Source organism: Portunus trituberculatus, chromosome 19, assembly GCF_017591435.1.
Source record: "Portunus trituberculatus isolate SZX2019 chromosome 19, ASM1759143v1, whole genome shotgun sequence".
Classification (NCBI taxonomy): Eukaryota; Metazoa; Arthropoda; class Malacostraca; order Decapoda; family Portunidae; genus Portunus; species Portunus trituberculatus.
Genome location: NC_059273.1, coordinates 18,565,053 through 18,582,224, shown reverse-complemented (window position 1 = coordinate 18,582,224; position 17,172 = coordinate 18,565,053). Strand labels below are relative to the sequence as shown.

Below are 17,172 nucleotides of genomic sequence, written 5' to 3'. Positions count from 1 at the left end.
CACTCACCTTTGTCTTTTCTCATCCCTGCAGGCCTCAAACAAGCTCTGGCCACAGTGAATGACTATGCTCCCCTCATGAAGGACTTCCCACTCAATGATCTTCTGGCAGCCACGGAGCTGGAGAAGATCCGCTCTGCTGTGCAGGCCATCTTCAACCACCTGCGCAAGATCCGATCAACAAAGTACCCCATCCAGCGTGCTCTCAGGCTGGTGGAGGCCATATCTAGGGACCTCTCCTCTCAGATCCTCAAGGTAGGTATAGTAGGAATGGTTTTTATAGTGCTGTGCTTGACAACTTATGGCTCTGTATTTTTAGACACTTCTCCGTGTCAAACAAAATTATGAGAAAAACATTTCCAAGGTAGTAGCAGTATTTTTTCCCCTCAAGATACCACTAATCTAGTTCCAAGCAAAATAACTTGAGGACTTACCAAGTAGATAAGTTCATATATGTAATGCATAATCCATTTTAGTGTTTATAAAATTTTTTTTCTTTTAGGTACTGGGAACACGCCGGTTGATGCATATTGCCTTTGATGAGTTTGAGAAGGTGATGAGTCAATGCTTTGATGTGTTTGTCACATGGGATGATGAATATGAAAAGCTGCAGGGACTTCTCAGGTAAGAATAAAATTTATTTTTTGTATGCAACTGCAATTGACTTACCACTTCCACTGATGCTAAGCACATGCACTTATGACATGCCCATTCTTTATAACCCACCCTTTTGTATGTCATCATCTCAACAGAGACATAGTAAAGAAGAAGCGTGATGAACAACTTAAGATGGTGTGGCGTGTCTCCCCTGCCCATAAGAAACTACAAACACGAATGGAACAAATGCGCAAGTTTCGTCGGCAGCACGAGCAGCTTCGGACTGTGATTGTGCGTGTGCTGCGGCCAACTGTTGTAAAGACCACCACGCTGGCTGATGGAGACACAGCTGACCTCAAGCCTGAGATGGATGCTGCAGATCTCAATGCCATTGAAGAGGTAGGAGGAAGTCTGTATTATGTGTTTCACTGTTTGATCTGCTGCAGTCTCTGATGAGACAGCCAGACGTTACCCTATGGAATGAGCTCAGAGCTCATTATTTCCGATCTTCGGATAGGTTTGAGACCAGGCACACACCACACACTGGGACAACAAGGTCACAACCCCTCAATTTACATACCGTACCTACTCACTGCTAGGTGAACAGGGGCTACACGTGAAAGAAGACACACCCAAATATCTCCACCCGGCCGGGGAATCGAACCCTGGTCCTCTGGCTTGTGAAGCCAGCGCTCTAACCACTGAGCTACTGGGCGTGTGTGTGTGTGTGAGTAATGGTTCGGTGATGAACGTGGCATTATTCTTGTATTAGTATTTGCCTGTCTAACCTTGTGATGTGAGATTAAAGAGTCTAAAGTAGCTTACTGCTCTATTTACTTACTACAGTTGAATTAAAGATAGAGTATGGTGAAAATTATTTAGTTGCTTTGGTATTTGCTAATTTTCCCAAGAATTAGAGAGCAATAAAGGATTTAGAATATTGAATGTACTCATTATACATCACTACCTCATTGGAAATAAAAGTCACAATCTGGGATAATTTAGCAGTTTTAATGAATATTGTGACCAACTTTTGTTTTGTATCCATTACTGTTTTGTGAATTGTTTATTGGATAGTTATGGTTAGAATTCCCAATGGCAAATTGTGACTGCCCAAATACTTATGTGGAAAAGACAACATATCAGAATACTATCTCCAGCAAAATATCCTGAAATGAAATTCAGACTTGTATCTTGTGTTTTCAGGTGAACCTTGCCTATGAAAATGTGAAGGAGGTGGATGGCCTGGACATCAGCAAAGAGGGCACTGACATGTGGGAAGCTGCTCTCAAACGTTATGATGAGAGGATTGATCGTGTGGAGGTGAGGACCTTTTCATTCTGTGCTTTTCTTCAACAGTACAGGTGTTGAGAGCTGGTGTGTGTGGGCTTAACTCCCTCCCAGCAGAGGATCTATATATAGATGTTTCGAAACTGGGACTTCTTTGTTGGATCGTCTATATACAGACCTTTGCTCTGATTTTACCACACTAAGTTGTAGCATGGTCTATATATAGGTTATTCCTTACAACTAACGAAATTCATAAAATAATTAATTATTTGGCATCTTAAATACTCAGACACTTGCCAACATTGCCTCTCAAGGCTGGTCACTGCTTGTGCTTTGTCGGTGGTGGATGTGCTACACTATGCAAATAAGCTAATATTGGGAATTTTTGCATTTCTTTTACTCTCTTTTATTATTAGTCTATCATGTCAATGAGAAAGAACTATACCACACACTATCAGCGTTGCCTAAAAATGAACAGGTACAAAAGGAATACTTGAAAAATAGTAAGAAAAATGGAAATAAATTATATCTTGGTCACAAGTCCTGGATATGAGTACCTCCAAACATTCGTAAAAATACATCGACATACATTATCACCAATCAAACATAATAATATCTATACATAGATACAATTGTTTTTACAGTTTTGTAGCAGTCTATATGTAGATTCAATTATTTGTTAAGTTTTGTGGCAGTCTAAATATAGATGTCAATCTGGAATACCCATTTGCAGGGAAACTATATCTAGACATATGGATGAAAGTCGGAAGAGTCTATATATAGACAGATTTTTATCTGGTAGTACATACATCTGCCCTGCCACCTATCAACAATAATTGACAAGTTTTTTTTTTTTTTTTTTTTTTATGTAATGTGTTATCAAATCTTATATGTTTGTCCTCAAGTAGAGCAAACATATATTTTTTTCAAACAATACCCACCCATGCTCCTTTGTCTTATTATTGGTAGGTAGGTTTGTGCCTTGTGCTAACATTTAGAAAATGTCTGCTAGGTACCCCAGCTTGTCTCACCCTCCCAGTCAATTTTATCCACCTGATGGGGCCTGTTTGACCTCACCACCCATCAAAGAGCTTAAACATTGGTGAAATTGAAGCAAAATTAGACAAATCCTTCAAAAGCACCATCATTGGTAGTGACAGGAATATTACACTTGGTGATTGCAGTGATGGTGATGCATTTGATATTGCTGGTGAGAACATTGAATGTTGTTGCTAATTCTTCAGGAACTTCTTATTAGGGGAAGGGAAAAGATGCTCTCATAAATAAAGGCCAGTTGTATGGCAAAGAAGAGTGGTGTCAGGTTCATTATCTTCAACTGACAGTAGTTGTGCTTTAAGGGGAGAGTCTGGTTTGGAGACCCCAAAAATATAAAAAAAATGACTTTTTGTGAAAAAAATATATTTGGTAGGTATACATTTTGGCAACTATCTCGCAAAGATTTAAAAGGAAACTTGCGATAGTTTCCCTTTAAATCCCGTTTAAAGGTCCCGCGCTCAACCACGTGCAGCTGTGCGTTTGTTTACATCAGCAGAGTAAGTTTTTTTCCACCCAATTCTACGAAAAACGCTAAAATCTGAACTTTTTTTTGTGTGGATATGATATGGCAAGACTGACGACGAGTCTGTGTGGTATCAGTGTTCGGTGGGTCGGTCACAGGGCTCAGTGCTCTCGTAGCTACAGTCACGCCAGGTTGCTGCGCTGTTTCTCGCGACCTCTCTCAGCCCATATCTCAAAACATAAGTTATTCCCCTTCTAACGTTAACCTTGGAGCCAGTTTTAGCTTGATTTCAATGAAACAAAGACTAAAAGGCAGAGGAATACTTTCTCTTCAAATCATCGTCGCTGTTTTTTTTATATATGTCTGGTTTAATTTTATATTAATATTTTTTTGGTCAAAAAAAGGCAAAAAAACACATTTAAAAAAAAAATCATAAAACAAATTCAAAAGCTGAAATGAAAAATCTAACGACGAAGAAACATTTCATATTATAACGTCTCTAAGTCACAGAAAAATGAAGGTTGTGGGGCCAATAATAACGACGGAGATTCGCTTTTAAATTTTCGTTGTAGTTGTAGTTGGAGGGGGGGGGAGGGGGACAAGAATGGGGGTCAATGTCTAATGTTGATGTAAATGATGCCAATACTTCACAACATAAAAATCAGAGCGATTCATGCATATTTACCGGAGATATGGCACCCCCGATCTAAACCGGACTCCCCCCTTAAGGTTAATGATTATGATTCCTTGCAGTTTTTTTTTTTAGTTGGTGTGCAACTTTGAAATATCTGGATGTTTGAAGTTTTCCCTGTGACAGTGCCATCAGTTTTAATGCATGTTTGTATGTTATATTTGACATTGCAGTGTAAACACATGAACCCCATATCTCTCTCTCTCTCATCATACAGACACGCATCACAGCTCGACTCAGGGATCAGCTGGGCACTGCCAAAAATGCCAACGAGATGTTTCGTATTTTCTCTCGCTTCAATGCCTTGTTTGTGCGCCCCCACATCCGTGGTGCCATCCGAGAGTATCAGACACAGCTAATTCAAAGAGTCAAGGATGACATTGAGAGCCTTCATGAGAAATTCAAGGTTGGTCATCATCTGTTCTTCCTTGTGTTTCTTTTTTTCCCTGAAAGTTTTGTTCACATTTTTTTTATATGCATCAACCTTGAGTAAAAGACAGGATGTATATGCAATGATCTATTTTATTTTTTTTAATCAGTATACATGTTACCTTAGCTCTTGTTTTTTTTTTTTTTTTTTTTTTGTGCTAGAATTATAATTCATGTTTTGTTAGTTAGCTATTGACTCACTGAGCACTCAAGAATATTAAGTATGGTGCTATATGATCTCAGTGTTTATTGATCTGATCTGGTCAGTCTTCATCACTGTGTGGTACATTCCCAGGTCCAGTATCCCCAAAGCAAGTGTTGCCGCATGAGCACGGTGAGGGACCTGCCGCCTGTTTCTGGCTCCATTATCTGGGCCAAGCAGATTGACCGGCAGCTGACAGCATACATGCGGCGTGTGGAAGATGTGCTTGGCAAAGGTTGGGAGAGCCATGTGGAGGGCCAGAAGCTGAAGGGTGATGGAGACTCATTCAGGCTCAAGCTCAATACCCAAGATATTTTTGATGATTGGGCCAGGAAGGTAAACCTTCCATCTTTTCATCTCTATATTCTATAATACCATACATACTGCTTTGTAAGGTAATTGGTTTCAGAAGACAATGCTTTACCGGTAAAGGTTAAAGTTAATTTTATGTTATCCTTACTGTATTGAATGACTTACAGATAATAATGAATTGTGGGTCTTTTACAAGAATATTTAAATGCCAGATTGCATTACCTAATACATTTAAAGTTGGGGGAACAATATCAGAAACTGTTGAACGTACACCTAGATAAGTCCAACTTTGCTACCTTTAGGTTCAGCAGAGGAACTTGGGTGTATCTGGCCGCATCTTTGCCATTGAGACACACCGCTCCAAGACAGGCAAAGGCAATGAGTGCAAGCTGAAAGTCAACTTCTTGCCAGAGATCATCACTTTGTCCAAGGAAGTGAGTGTGGCAGTGGGCTTAAAGCAAGTTAAACAATGTACTAAGTTGTAATAAAATATTAGTTTATATCAGAATAAGTCCAAATTGGGAAAAAAAGTAAACAAGATGTAAAGTGCCAGTGTAGAGACCAAGAAGTACTTTGGATGCATTGTAGTGTTTAGAGGAGAAGCATGCTACATACATATTATTGTTTAAAGGAGAGGACTAGATACCTAAGTATAAGATGTCATGGTATTTGAAATAAAGACCGCAAAAATCATCATGTTTAGTAAAAAATATTGATAAGTCTTCATATATGTTTGATTTTCTTTGTATTAATCAAGGTTACATTTAGACTGGCCACATATTCAATGATTATTCATGCTGCAGGTGCGGAATTTGAAGAACCTTGGCTTCAGGGTACCACTGGCCATTGTTAACAAGGCTCATCAGGCCAACCAGCTGTACCCATTTGCTATTTCTCTCATTGAGAGTGTGCGCACCTATGAACGAACCCTGGAGAAGGTAAGTTGCTTTGTACTACTGTGTGCGTTTGACAGAAAAAAGAAAAAAATGAAAAAAGGTGGTAGAAAAGATAGCATTCCCTTTCCCTAGAGTCACCCATAACATCAAGTTTTGGTGTGTAGGTTGGGAACACTGGAAGGTGTACATGATAGGAAGGTGTGCTGTTTATATCAGTGTGAGCAATGCTGACTCTGCCACCTTTTTATCAATACAAAAGAAAGTAAAAATTCAGGTATTCATGTGAGTGATGATTGAGGTTTTCTGAGCTTGCTTTTGCTGTCTATACATGCTGGCTAGTGTGGCAATAGTTTGATATTTGAAGTGGGTTTTTTTTATTGATGCATCATGGGGCAAGCCTTTTGCTTTACCAGTATTAGATGATGTGGTAGGTGTATCGTTAGGGATTAAGTCACTGATTTTTACAGTGAACATAATGTAAATGATTAACAGAATGCTAATGTCATGAGAAAATTAAATGACCAAGCAGGGATCCATAAGCATATTGAAGTGTGACCTGTAGATAGTTTATTTGATGAAGGCCATTTTACTGATACTATTTTTTTTATTAGTAGTGGTTTGCAGATGACCTAAGAGTACTAGTGACTTTCAAATGACTATAACTGCAGAGAGTTTTGTAGACCTTCTTACACTCTCTTATTCTTTCTCTTTCTTACCTTTCCCTCCCTCCTCCCCCATATCTCATGTTCTGGTCATCCCCTTGAAGTGTTTCTTTACCACTAATCTGTGCCTCCCATGCCCCACCTTGTTTTGATAATGACACACTGCTGGCACCACAGCTGTTGTCGCGAGGGGGACCACACAGCCCCGCCATCAAAGCCGCCTCCTTGGTATGTCCCTCTTCGCCCAAGTCTGTGTGGCTTCTTCGTCGTTAATTATGCCATAACTGCGCTCTCTTGTCACACTTGGCCACCTCCCATGCCTCCCTCTCTCCTTTCCTGGCGATGCACCTCACATGATACCACTGGCTTCATGGACTGGCATGTTGTGGCCTGTCACGAGTCCCTAAAAACAGCACTCACCCCAAAATGCAGGTGTCATGTGAGGTTAAGGCATCATTAGATTGTCTTACACTTGGAAACCTTTTTATTTCTTTTAACATTTCTTCTGAATATGCCCATCTATACTTTTGTTGATATATGCGTAAATGCATGAGTGGATTTTTTTTTCTTATAGTACATATGGAGTTGGAACCCACATGATGTCATGTGTGGAATCCCAAACAAAGCTTGAATTTGTATTTTTTTTATATCTAGCAGTTTATTGGGTATTGTTAGAGTAACCCAAAGCAGAAGGTAAAAATTGAGATAGGGTTAATAAATATGCTCTGTCCCTCCCTCTGCTTACTTCTCCCCCTCCCGTGGCTTATCTCCCCATTGGCTGTAGTGTATTGTCAGTGTCTCCCATAGTGCAGCATTGTTTCCCTGATGATGGCCATTTGTATAGCTTGGTGACTGCTTCCATGACTTTAGATTATTGTGTCAGAAGAATACCACTGTGCAGCAACCCAAAGTATTAAGAGGGTTCCTTATACCTCAGACCAACATGAGAGGAGCTGTAGAGCCTAACACTTGCCCTGGTGTGGAGCTTGATGGAGCACTGGTGAATGGCTGCGCATGACATCAACTGAATACTTGATTATAACATATTGTATAAACATAATGATTTTCTCTCAAGCAGAGGTGATTTGCATGCTTGAGTAACTAATTTTTCAGGGACGTGCATGTCATTTAATAATTTGGGTCCCGGGCACCTTTCACTTTGCCAGCCCAAAGAGAGACAAGGGAGGCTGTTTCCCACACGACCAATTGAGGCCTTGAGACCATAACTGGGCCTGTGATGTGCTGCCCTGTATGGCTTGCACATTTTTCTGGGCCCCTCATACTTATAATTTGTTTTTGCTTCACTGGTATACTTGATTTATCATGTACTGGTATAGGGTCATCCTTTGCATACCAGCCTTCTTGACTTCAGCAACAATTGTAAAGGTTTGGACCTCTACTCAAGTTCAATATTTGATCATCTTTTAATATTAAAACATTTTCATTATTTAGAGAAGACTACAGTTCGTGAATGATAAGTAAGGTTACTGTACAATTTCTTTGATTTAGATTTTAGGTGAATTTTAAATATAAGATATTAATAATTCCAAGCTTTGTTATTTTAAAATTCCACAAGTAGTCATTCAGTAATATTTTGTATTGTTTTTTTTTCCAGATGGAAGACAAGACTAACATCTTGTTGCTTGTGGCAGGCATGCGTAAAGAAGTGCAAGGACTTGTGTCTGAGGTAAGCGATCCCTTAACTGTAGGTCAGTAAAACAGTCTCTCCTTATGCTTTAATGCACACACACACACACACATATACACACACGCAAATACTTATATATATATATATATATATATATATATATATATATATATATATATATATATATATATATATATATATATATATATATATATATATATATATATATATATATATATATATATATATATATATATATATATATATATATATATATATATATATATATATATATATATATATATATATATATATATATATATATATATATATATATATATATATATATATATATACACATATAGTAATACTCTGCTTAACGAACAGGATAGGGGTGTGAAAGCTGTTTGTAGAGTGAAAATTTCTTAGGCGGACGTAATTTTCCCATAGGAAATAATGGAAATAGGGGGATGGGTTCTGGGCTGGTCCCCAACATACTACATTGGTAAAAAAAAAAAAAAAAAAAAAATATATATATATATATATATATATATATATATATATATATATATATATATATATATATATATATATATATATATATATATATATGTTTGGCAGCATATTGGGCCGCCGGTGTACCACTATTATGATATCATATGAGTCATTGGAAGTTAGAGGAGCTACGTACAAATTCTCTCACATTCTCTCATTTCGCTCGTTTGCGACAACGTCGTCATAACTCAAAAATAGCAATTTTTCAGGAGAGCCATTTTAAAGAATTAAAACACTCTCAATATTGTGAATAGTCCCAAAGACCGTAGTTGGAACATTTTTTGAAACATCAAATAGTCCTCTAAAGTTTATAGAAATTGAAATAATTATATCTTTACTAAATCAAACATTATTTAAACTTTTATAGTGTTTTTTTTAAATATGACTCTCTTCATAAAAAATTAGTAAACCTCTGATGTATTATTTTGTTTTGTGCTATTATTGAAAGGAAAATAATGACCAATATGTTACTTAATTATGTATTGTTCATTGCTTATGATTGACAAGATTGATGATAATACATTAATTTCCTATAATGAAAATAATAGATACTTCCTAATAAATGAAAGATAGACTGTAAAAAAAGTATAAAAAAAACCATCCTTATGAAAATAATAGATTCTTCCTAATAAATGAAAAATATTGACTAACACAAAAAAATATTATAAAAAATGTCCTTATGAAAATAATAGATTGTTCCTAATAAATGAAAGATAGACTGTAACACAAAAAAATATTACTAAAAAACATCCTTATGAACATAATAGATTCTTCCTAATTATCATTTCTTTCAAATATAAAAAAAAATATCCTTATGAACATAATAGATTCTTCCTAATTATCATTTCTTTCAAATATACCTAAGGAATTAGACCACCCAAAAATTTTCAAATAAATGAAAGATGGACTGTATGAAAAAAAAAAAAAAAAAAAAAACACATTATAGAATAAACATCCATTTATCATTCCCTTCAAATGATATGTACCTAAGGAATTAGCATACAACAAAACTTAATATCGTAAATTTGTATTTTAAGTCATTTCGTTAAGATTGATTTAATTTACAGTTCTTCATGAAATTTATGATGGCATTGTGGAATCAGAATTTTATTACAAAGGTCCATCAAGTCTTTTTTCTTGTTAGCAGGCAATGTAAGTTTGCTGGAGTAACATGGCAATGTCATTAATTTAGGTGGCTTTATTTGAGTTTTTCAAAATTTTAAGTTCCTTATAGTCTGAACCATAGGAATGTTTACAAAAAACTGACAATGGTGACTTTTTCAAATTTCATTACTTTAACATCAGAGAGTTGAAGAGTCTTGCAATTGATAGGTCCCATTTCAGTAGCTAGAGACTTGATGTTCAAGAAATCTTTGTAACAAAGTTCTTTTACTACGAAAGGCTGTCCTTTCTTTCTAGCAGTTTGAATTGCTGTTACGTAAGTTTCTGGCACATAAATGGGTCCACTTTTCAAAATTCTCTTTACTTCTCTTTCAATTAGGCCCTAAATGGGCAGAGTCACCCTTGTTTTGGGTATGCCCTTTGATTAGAAACTTGTGTGTTATTGAAGTTATATTTGGTAAGTTGTTTACTGCATAAAGGTAAAGTGCCATCTTGAACTTATTTTTCTGCTGGCCAGAACAGTTATCTGAGTAAAAAATTATGTCAGTTTCTCCTGCTTCACACAAGGTTTTAATGTAATTGAGAACACAGGTCCCAATTTTGTTAACCCCACGTTGGCCATTAGTTTTGTTCCAGACATAGCATTGATTTGAGGGTCAACAGCAAGTTCACATCCTACAAAGTACAAACAAATGGGTCAAAAATGTGATTTTTGTTTTTTGTGTTAATAACGCTCTTTGGTATGTAAGACAGCATGTGTCAATTTTTTGTAGTTTGGGGGGAACTATAAATTCCTCAAATGGGGAGTCCAAAATTTTAACAATCTTCTTCTTCCTCTTCTTCTTCCTCAGCTTATATCCCATCTTCATATGGGGTCGCTGTTGTTTCTCGCTAGTCTCTTCCAGATATTCTTTTCAGCCTCCTGATTTTCTAGCAGTCCTTTTTCACTCATATATTCTCTCAGCTTGTCCTTCCATCTCAGCTTCGGTCTATCTCTTCTTCTTCTTCCCTCCACCTCCATAGTCATTGCTCTTCTTCCTACATAGTTTTCATCTCTTCTCATTACATGCCCTTACCAATTTAACCTTTCTTGCATCTTTGAACTTATTTCTGCAACTTTCACTGTGCCTCTTATCAATCGTCCTGGATCATATCTTTTCTTGTCACACCCCACATCCATCTTAACATTCTCATTTCTGCTACATCAACCTTCTTTTCATATACCTTCTTCATAGCCCAAGTTTCACTTCCATACATCATTGCAGGCCTTACTGCTGCTTGTAAGCTTTACCTTTCAGTCTTGCACTTAATTTTCTGTCACATAGAATCCCTGACATTTTTCTCCAGGAATTCCATCCACACTGAATCTGATGGTTTATTTCTACATCTAGTTCACCGTCCATAGTTACATGCGATCCAAGATATTGGAAGGCAGTAACTCTCTTAATGGCTTCCCCATCTATACTCATATCATCTCCACCATCTACCGCATTAAAGGGTAGATACTCGGTTTTGCTTCTACTAATCTTCAAACCTCTATCCTATAGTGCACCTTTCCATCTCAAAAGTTCCTCCCGCAGATGGGGGCTCCAGAATTTTAACAATGAGAAGCAAAAAATCTGAAAATTTTACTTTATTTTGCATTTCTGAAAAGTTGCATTTTTAAACTTCAAATCCCTACTCCTCCGAAAGTTTTGATTGTCGAAATAGTTTTCATCAAAATCGGCCCATTAATAATAATAATAAAAAAATAGGCATACCTCCCACCTTAAAGCAAATTATATAGAAATAGAATCAAGGTTATGATAGTATTTACCTGATCTATTTTCCTCAGGGTTTTCTTCACTGTTTTGCTTTGCCTTTAATGCTAATTCTAGCATCATTTTTCCTCTACATGACATGGTACCTATTTAATCTGAAAAATATGACATTTATGAATACCATGTTTTGTTGCAACAATGTCACCAATCTAAATAATACACTACTTTTTTAGTTTTTGCTAGATTTTCAAATAACAATGACATAATTTAAGTTAAACAAAAAATGTGCTGCTCATTTAATACGAGGTAATGTTTGTAACAATACTGTCATAAGTCAAATACAACACCTATTATTCACAAGTTTTTTTCAAATAATGACACATTTTGAATTAGGACGTAAAACATTGAACTGTTTGTTTTTACCAATAATGACACATTTTGAATTATGACGTAAAACATAGAGCTGTATGTTCGCAGACAAAATGTATTACATCAAAATAACACTTTATTGCATGAAACATAACTCATAAGTTCAGTACTTACATTTTGCAACATAGTTCTAAATAAAAATATGACACTCTAAATGAGAGTGAGTGTAGTTACCCCAACAATGGTCACAGCACAACTGACATGTAACGTTCTTCATGCAAACAGCGTTCAACAGACGCCCAACCCAACAACAATTAAATGACTCAAGGCGAGATGCTATAGGACGCCTAACTTCTGATCTTTCACTTGTTTCTGATTGGGGCAGAGAAAACCTGGTTTTGTTCAATGCCTCAAAAACTCAATTTCTACAACTATCTACTCGACATAACCTTCCAGACAACTATCCTCTCTTCTTCAATAACACTCAACTTCCCCTCTCCTCTACATTAAACACACTCGGTCTATCCTTCACTAAAAATCTAAACTGGAAATTTCACATCTCTACTCTTGCTAAATCAGCTTCCAAGAAGTTAGGTGTCCTATGGCGTCTTCGTCCATTTTCTCTCCCTCCCAGCTGCTTGCTCTGTACAAGGGCCTTATCCGCCCGTGTATGGAGTATGGCTCTCATGTCTGGGGGATCCACACACAGCTTTACTAAACAAGGTGGAATCTAAAGCTTTTCGTCTTATCAACTCTTCTCCTCTAACTGACTGTCTTGATTCTTTAAGTCACCGCCGCAATGTTGCATCTTTATCTGTCTTCTACCGCTGTTTTCATGCTGTCTGCTCTTCTGAACTTGCTAACTGCATGCCTTCCCCCCTCCTGCGGCCTCGCTGCACAAGACTCTCTACTTCTTCTCATCCCTATTCTGTCCATCTTCCTAATGCAAGAGTTAACCAGTATCTTCACTCCTTCATTCCCTACACTGGTAAACTCTGGAACTCTCTACCTGTGTCTGTATTTCCACCTGCCTATGACTTAAACTCTTTCAAAAGAGGAGTGTCAAGACACCTCTTACGTTAACTGGACCCTCCTTTTAGATTTTTTTGTTTTTTCTCTTGCTACTTTCCTCTTAACAGGGCCTGGCAACCAGCGGGATTTTTTTTTTTTTTTCCAACACTTTGTTTGCCCTTGGCCAGTGCCCTTGTAATGTAAAAAAAAAAAAAAAAAAAAAAAAAACAAGTTGGTACATATTATGTTATGTTGTTAGGACATTTAGCACCTCTAGCGGTCAATTTTTTAGCTACAATTATGACACTTTTGCCAAAAAAAATCTGCGTTTCAAGATAAATATGTCTATATGGATAACTCGAAAATCCATTTTTTTGAGTTATGACGTCGCAAACGAGCGATTTATGTTCACAAAACATTTCTATTAGCTTTTTACAAACCTTGCCCCCAAGAAAGGATTGTTTTGTAATGCATAAAGTGAAATCTTACATGGAATACCAAAAAATAAGGCAGAGATGAGATCAGCCACAAATGAAGCAGGAGACTTGTGTGTGATATATATATATATATATATATATATATATATATATATATATATATATATATATATATATATATATATATACAGTAAGGTCCCGAGTTACGTCAGAGTTACGTTCCTGAAACATGACGTAAGTCGATTTTACGTAACTCAAGTTTTTGTACTTTCAAAGCATATTATCGAGTTTTCAACCAATAATTTTTATGGTTATTCAGGTAAGTAAAGGTTATATTGTTATATTGGTATATTATTTACAACTATGTAGGAATATATTGATTAGGGCCATGAACGAAGGACTGCAGGTTGCCGAGAGGGGCGGCCTGAGGCCGCCAGGAGGGTGGGCAGGTCGAATGTTGTGACGCCCAGGGCGGACAGCTGGGAGCTTTGTGGAGTGCGGTAGGAGTAGAAGCATTATATAAGTAAAAGGTTATATTGTTATATTATTTACAAGTATGTAGGAATATGAAACACAAGCTTGTTTTTGTTGTTGATTAGGGCCGCGACGAAGAAATGCATGTTGCCAGAGGGGTGGATGCCTGAGGCCGCCAGGAGGGTGGGCAGGTCGAATGTCCGCCCAGGGCGGACAGCTGGGAACGAAGTGCAGTGCGGTGGGAGTAGAAGCGTGGGCAGCGGGGCAGGAAATGCAATAGGAAAGGGCAATAGGGATCAGCAGACAAGCGCAGACGGTGCAAGTCAGCTGCGAGTGTCGTGTGGCCCAGGTGAAGGCTCCGGAGTTGTTATTGTTGTGATAGGTGCATGAGCCCTCAAGGTCGTCAACCTCCCCGTTGTCATGGTAATGGGCTTCCCATTTTCTTCTTCACTCCCTTACACACAGCTGCTGCCTCCCTTCTCATGCCTTTTAATTGTGTCCACTTTTTCTTGTAGCGTACTGGTTTTCCTTTTTCTTAGCATCACTGCTATCACTCAGGAGTTTTCTTTTTGGTGCCATTAAGCAAGATACTAAGATAGTCAGCAAACGCAGATGTAGGAACACTCTTGCCAGGGGCGACGGTGTGGTGGAACTGAGGCGAGAGTGTTATTGTATTCAAGCATGAGGTGGGCGGTGTGGTGGATAACCACTAGTGACGCCTGGCCAACAATAACAATAAACCCCGCACTTTACGATTTATAAATTTTCTATTTTTAAATCTTAAATTGCCTTATAGTGGACTGACATAAGTGCGAGTTTGATGTAACTCGAGACCGGCGTAACCGGGACCTTACTGTATATATATATATATATATATATATATATATATATATATATATATATATATATATATATATATATATATATATATATATATATATATATATATATATATATATATATATATATATATATATATATATATATATATATATATATATATATATATAACTATATAAAGTTAGACCAAAAAGTCCGCATAACCTACAACCACATCCGTTTTAGCGAATTTTCTGGGTTTGAATTTGCCAGGTGAGGGACCGAATGCGGCAGTTTCGCTGTGATTGGCTGGTTCCCCGTGGTATTTCATTACTAACTCACTATCACTCACTGCCATGGAATCGAGGTTATCCTCATGACCTGAGCGTACAGTCAGCGCCAAAATACTTGGCGCCAAACATTTTCCACTTCGTGACGCCCTTTCATGAATGGTTAGAGATATTTATGGGGTACTTACTTAGACTTTAATACTTTGTCGGGTGACCCTTTCTTTTCACACAGCTCTTTAGACGTAAGGGGACCGACAGGGCGAGGTTCTGGAGGAGTGAGGGTTCAAAGTGTTCCCAGATGTCTTCTATTTCCTTAACCAGCTTGGGGACTGTTGAGGTGTCACGTCCCCTTAGACGCCGTTTGATCAGACCCCACAGGTTCTCGATAGGGTTCAGATCAGGGCTGTTCCCTGGCCATTCCCTGATATAGTCCACACCCACCCACTCAAACCATTCACGGATTAATTTGGTAGTGTGAGCTGGGGCACCGTCTTGCTGGAAAATTTCACTTTGACAAACAGTAAAACAGTCCTCGAGGTGGTCAGCGAGCAGCTCTAAGTACCTGTCTTTATTCACTGTAAGGTTCTTGGGAAGCACTATAAGTTTTCCAGCCCCGTGGTACCCAAAGGCACCCCACACCATAACACTGTCTGGGTGTTTCACTGTCCCCTCTGTATACTTGGGGTGGAAGGGATCTGCACCTCGCCGCAACCTCACCTTCCCCCCCACGGTTGCCAGTCACCGTGAACGTTGCTTCGTCACTCCAGAGTACAGTCTTCCACTTCTCCAGATCCCAATTGAGATATTTCTTTGAAAAAATCACCCTTTTCTTCTTTTGCTGGTTTGTTAGCGGCTTTCTTCGAGGGGCACGATGTTGGAACCCAAGGTCGTCGTCACGAAGGCGTTTCTGGATTGTTCTAACAGAGGTGTTTTCAAGAAGCTGCGTGTTCTTTTCCTTGAGTTCTTTTGCAGTAATTCGAGGTTCCTGTTCCACTTGACATTGGAGTAACTTGAGGGTCCTCTGTGAGTTCTTACGTGGCCTTCCTGGCCTCTTCTTGTGAAGCGGTACATCAGCGTCTCCTGCCTCCCTTTTTTTCTTGGTCCAGCGCTGCACGGAGCGCAGTGCTACTCCACTTATTATGGAGATCTCCTTATTAGATTTCCCAACAAGGCTCAGGGAAGTTATGGCAGCTATCTGGTCTTCTGTCAAGTCTTTGCCTCCTCCCATTATCCCACATAAGGCACAAAAAGGCACAAAGGTCAAGGTCGCAAACTGCGTGACGCTATAAAAAATAGACTAAATCCACTCCCCACAAGTGACTGAGGCAGACTAGCAGCCTTGAAACTCACTCAACTGATTACTATCTCTCTCGCGCCAAGAAATCTGGCGTATTTGTTACATGATTATAGGGGGTACTTAATAAATCGAAGGAAAACTTGGCACACGATTTTCGCGCCAAGTATTTTGAAGCTGACTGTATATGAATACTAAGATATGATATCCATTATAGCAGGCAATAGAGGAGTGGAAACATAAATTTTGTGGTGAAAGACAACATGCAAGCTACAAGGGTCACAAGAAGAAGAAGAAGCGGCCGAGTCACCGTGAGTCTCCGCCTCGTATGTGGGCGATCTCATCTCTGTTTTATTTTCTGATATTCCATGTAAGATTTCACTTTATGCTTTACAAAACAATCGTTTCTTGGGGGCAAGGTTTATAAAAAGCTAATAGAAATATATATAAATTTTTTTTAACCCATGTGGTATGTTGGGGACCAGCCCAAAACGCATCCCTGCTATTTCCATTATTTCCTATGAGAAAAATATGTCCGCTTAACAAATTTCCGCTCTACGAACAGCTTTGACACCCCCTATCCTGTTAAGCGGAGTATTGCTGTATATGTATGTATGTATGTATGTGTATATATATATATATATATATATATATATATATATATATATATATATATATATATATATATATATATATATATATATATATATATATATATATATATATATATATATATATATATATATATATATATATATATATATATATATATATATATATGAGAAAATATCCGCTCCG

At 37.8% G+C, this 17,172-nt stretch overlaps 1 protein-coding gene across 4 annotated transcripts in view; it reads left to right on the top strand.

Annotated features, from left to right (window-relative positions):
- The window catches only part of LOC123506277 (dynein heavy chain, cytoplasmic-like), an 81,500-nt gene that overhangs the window by 19,079 nt on the left and 45,249 nt on the right, over window positions 1-17,172 (top strand). For 2 of the 4 annotated variants that reach the window (XM_045258224.1, XM_045258223.1), the window contains exons 8-17: window positions 32-252; window positions 500-621; window positions 750-993; window positions 1,801-1,917; window positions 4,312-4,500; window positions 4,819-5,061; window positions 5,340-5,471; window positions 5,841-5,975; window positions 6,773-6,823; window positions 8,211-8,282. In XM_045258224.1, the coding sequence (XP_045114159.1) occupies window positions 32-252; window positions 500-621; window positions 750-993; window positions 1,801-1,917; window positions 4,312-4,500; window positions 4,819-5,061; window positions 5,340-5,471; window positions 5,841-5,975; window positions 6,773-6,823; window positions 8,211-8,282 (1,526 nt within the window). The remainder of the gene's footprint in view (window positions 1-31; window positions 253-499; window positions 622-749; window positions 994-1,800; window positions 1,918-4,311; window positions 4,501-4,818; window positions 5,062-5,339; window positions 5,472-5,840; window positions 5,976-6,772; window positions 6,824-8,210; window positions 8,283-17,172) is intronic. The other 2 variants (XM_045258226.1, XM_045258225.1) reach the window with 1 other exon arrangement.